Source organism: Cynara cardunculus (genome assembly GCF_001531365.2).
Source record: "Cynara cardunculus var. scolymus isolate 2C chromosome LG 13, CcrdV1, whole genome shotgun sequence".
NCBI classification, from domain to species: Eukaryota; Viridiplantae; Streptophyta; class Magnoliopsida; order Asterales; family Asteraceae; genus Cynara; species Cynara cardunculus.
This window is the reverse complement of record NC_037540.1, coordinates 3,978,326-3,982,670: the sequence shown is the minus strand read 5'-3', so window position 1 is coordinate 3,982,670 and position 4,345 is coordinate 3,978,326. Positions and strand designations below refer to the sequence as shown.

The 4,345-nt window shown below is 31.1% G+C and overlaps 1 protein-coding gene across 1 annotated transcript; it reads right to left on the bottom strand.

The window, feature by feature from the left end:
* Window positions 1-2,168: 2,168 nt before the first annotated feature.
* On the bottom strand, window positions 2,169-4,119 carry LOC112525447 (nudix hydrolase 17, mitochondrial-like). Its single transcript, XM_025135580.1, has 5 exons — window positions 3,782-4,119; window positions 3,537-3,627; window positions 3,233-3,316; window positions 3,003-3,131; window positions 2,169-2,456 (listed from the first exon to the last, which is right to left on the bottom strand). The coding sequence occupies exons 1-5, from the start codon at window positions 3,850-3,852 to the stop codon at window positions 2,334-2,336; spliced, it is 498 nt and encodes a 165-aa protein (XP_024991348.1). The 5' UTR covers window positions 3,853-4,119; the 3' UTR covers window positions 2,169-2,333.
* Window positions 4,120-4,345: the final 226 nt, after the last annotated feature.

Here is a 4,345-nt window from a genome sequence, read left to right as displayed (position 1 = left end):
GATTTACATATGAACTATTTACCTGATTCATATATGAACTAATTAATTGATTCATATATGAACATGTGTGATTCACATATGAATTAATAAACTGATTCACATATGCACTTATTTGCTGCCTATTTGTAAAAGTTATGAAACTACCCCTCTATTTTTTGTTTGACCAATTAAAGCCGTAATTCTTAACTAATCTTGACCATATGAAGGGTTAGTATCACTTGTTTACTTCGTAAATACTTGCCACTTCTCCAATGAACCTCTTCCTATTTATATATATTATATATATATATATATATATATATATATATATAACATTATATATATAATGGGTTCCCGTGAAAAGAAGAATTAAAATGAGAAACATAAGAAGAGATCTTCATCCTTGAATGCACACCGGTTTGTGCTTTTGGTGACCCTCCTTAGAGAACACCGGTTTGAGTCCTACAAGACCACTGAGAATTTTTATGACTGTTCTCCAGGGCCCATAGGATTAGTTGAGGTGCGCATAAACTGACCCCGACACACATGGTTAACAAAAATTAATAATATTATACATGATATAGAAGTTTACCGTCATAAGCACGCTTTGAAAAACGCCATGTCTACTAACACTTAAAGTTTAGCCTCGCCACCACGTCGTCGCTCCACCATGTATCACACCATTCAAAATCTTGATATCATTTATTACCCCCTAAATTAGAATCCCCATCTTTGGCCTTTGAATTTATGTTAAACGGGTATTCTCAATCTATGTCTGAACTAATCTCGATAAACTATGACTACAGAAAACCAGTTTTATTATGTACACCTGAAATAGAACCCTTAACAAAGGGATATTGTAGCAATCACCCTTGTGGTACGACTTTCTATATTTTTGGTTTGGGTGAGAAGGAATCTGTCCAAAGCCAAAGGGCAGATTTACAAAGCAGAAGTGCCAAAGGAACGTCATCGTTTTACTTGCTAATCCACTCATCAACTTTTGGTGGCATTCAAATTGTCTTTTATGTAAAAAAGAATCATGGATTTTTAAAAAATTTCCTTCATAGTTTTCAATTAAAATAATTTATATATTTAATATTTAAATATTCAGATAATTTTATCTGCAGCATTTTCATCATACTGGTCCTACAATCTTCATAACACTGTTAATTTAAACTGCGTTGGAAAATGAATTATCAGAGTTGTTAATGGTTTCTACTTAGACATTGGCGTGAGAGAGTATCAATCAAACTCGGCTTTATGGGTTTTCATATTCTGACTTTGAGAGAGGAATTCCGTTACGTGTTTATATCTGTATTATATGATATAAACTTTGCTTTTGATAAATAATTATAAAAAAAACCCTTGAAATTAAAATAATACAAAAAATGTTCCAATTGAAGAAAGACTTGAGAGTGGCAGGTCAACGTTCATATCCATTCATGGAGCAGGAGCTCCTGAGATGAGGTCAATATGCAACAACTTCATTGTTTTGTTTTGTGTTTATAATTATTTCCAAATTAATATATAGGATTTAAAATTTTATATGATACATTTTTTTACGTATTTTTCATAGATTATTAATTATCAAATGATTCAATAAGCTATGTTCATAAAAAGTCAATCAATCAATCACGTTTTTATTATAATGATTAATGTAATAATGGTTTATTATACATGATACTAATTATAAGACAGACAAAACGATATCGTCATGCTTATACCTTGTTACCTTTTAAATATGTTGTGAGATAATAGACGTAAGGACTTGAAAAGACAGGTTTATATATATATGTCTTTATATGTATATGAAATACCATCAAACCTAGCTAAACTCGATGACGCAGTATCACTTTGCAGGTTTAAATCTGAACCATGCATTCAATTTATAGGTTTGATATGATCTACAACGATCTAATGTTGATTTAATCGTTTCATACTTAGGTACTCAACTCCATTAGCTTGTACTACATATGATCAGATGTCATATTTTATATGTTCGTGCGAAACACTATCTTCATAGACATATATCAACGTTATTATCAAAACTTCAAAAGTTGTTTCAAATTCACTTTTACAGCTATCGTCTTGCTAGCAGTAATATTGGTGATGAAAGATACAGCTCTGTAGGTCTATACATCTTGTATATAATTGTATTTTAACTGATTAATTTAAACAACAGTATCGTAAAATCAAAATTCATTGATTTTGTGACTCATTTCAATTTTGCCCAAATCTTCATTTGATGACAATTTTGTGTTACTTTTAATATTTACTTCAAAGTGAAATTCAAAAACTAAAAAAAAAACTAACAACATATATTATTTTTCTAAATAATAATAAAAAAAAACTAATTAATTATTCAATAAATCTGGTTTAATGAAGGTGGTTGTTGAGGTGAGCCTCTCAACGAAGACATCCAAAGCTTCCTTCATCCACCAACTCTGGCAAACCTCTCTTGCTTCTTCTACTTTCATCTGCATTTACATTCATTTCCTTTCATTAGCTTCTAATTTTCTGTCAGTTTTTCAATTAATTCATGGTTTTTCTGATCAATAAGTAGATAACTGGTATTTGACAGTTGTCATATGAGTTAGATTAAACTGTGTCTTGATATTAAACGTGGAAACGTCTGATAACTGTTTTAAAGGATAATTAGATGATTTCATATATTATCAGGTATGTGATATTATATAAAAAGTATTGTATAATAGCCAACCGTTATTATTAAATCGTGTTCTCATAAATGGTATTTTTAATTATTAACCCATTTTATTTTTATAAAAATGAAAAGAAAAAGACACAATAAATATGTTAAAAACAAGGGAATTTTAAAGAATAAATGAGAATGAAATTACAAGTAGTAAAATTAAAATTGTTGACCTTGCAGCTAATTAAGAGTTTTCTATATTAATTTAAACGAATATAATATATAATATATACTTAAATTTTATTATCTATACTTATATTATAAAACATTTCACAAAAACTCTTAAAAACACATGAAAATGCTTCATGCATACCCAAACTCGTTGGCGGAGGTTTTTCTCGGGCCAAAGTTCAAGTTGTTCAGCAACAAGCATCGGAAACATGTATCCTTCGTGGTATATCGCTTGTCTTTTGCTCTTAAAGCTCCATTTTCCTAATTCACACTGCAAAATACATCATAAATTACATTACTTTATGCATATATATATATATATATGTGTGTGTGCGCGCGCGTACGCATGTGTATTAATTGATTTGTTCAAACCTCGACTAGTCCAACGACACCGGCTTCTTCAAAGCACTCCCGTGATGCGGCTTCTTCAACAGATTCATCGAGCTCCCAACCTCCCTGAAATCGTCGTGTTTGAAAATGCCGAATTCTATTAGTTAACCAAGGAATGAAAAATGAAAGTATATACATATATATATATATATATATATAAACTTTGGAATAGTCTTTATAATATTTATTCAAATCAAGTGGCTTCTCTCTCATGTTTTTATTTTTTTTCTCAAACTATTATTTATTTATGTATATAAAATAAATAAAAAAAAGCAGTAAATTATACCTTAGGAAACATCATAGCATGGCCCTTCTGCGAGCTGATAACAAGGACTTCAAGCTCACCGTTTCCATTTTTAAACCTATACGGAATGCACCTGCGAGCGATCATATTTTCAAGAATTAATTTGAAGCTAATTAATGATTTTAAGTTCAATAACAAGCTTCTGCGTCACATTATTAGAAACTCGTGTTTTAATTAACACACGAGAAATTAATACGCGTGACACGGATATGGAAAACGTAAAATACCCGACAACTAGTCGACGGCCCATGTCGTAACGTTGCAAATCCCGTCCAGTTCTAGAAACCAAACACATCATCTTCGGGTTTTTTACTTTCGATGTGATGCTGACTTGATTTGTGTTCTTAACAAGAAACAGAAAAAAGGAAAATGGATGGATTTTCTCTTGAATTTAATTGGTAGAAAATTGTATGGATAAGAGAGAGAGAGAGAGAGAGAGAGAGAGAGAGAGTTATGAAGGAGGTATGGGAGTGTTTAGGGGGTTTATATAGAGGGGCAATGGTGGTGTAAAAGTCGAATAACTGGAGGTGGTGGGCGGAGGTCGCCATCAAGGAACACCCCACCGGCCACCGTGTGGGTTGCGTAGTTATTATTGGAATACCTTTACATACACAATATATATACACATATATATATATATATATATATAAAGAGAGAGATTCAAGTTACAGTGTTACACAAGTAATATACTCTTAAATGCCTTGCCAACATAATTTCGTTTTTTATGTAAATACTGTTAGTAGTTCAATTAAGATTTAACATCTTAATTGTTAAGAGGTGAATCTTGTTTG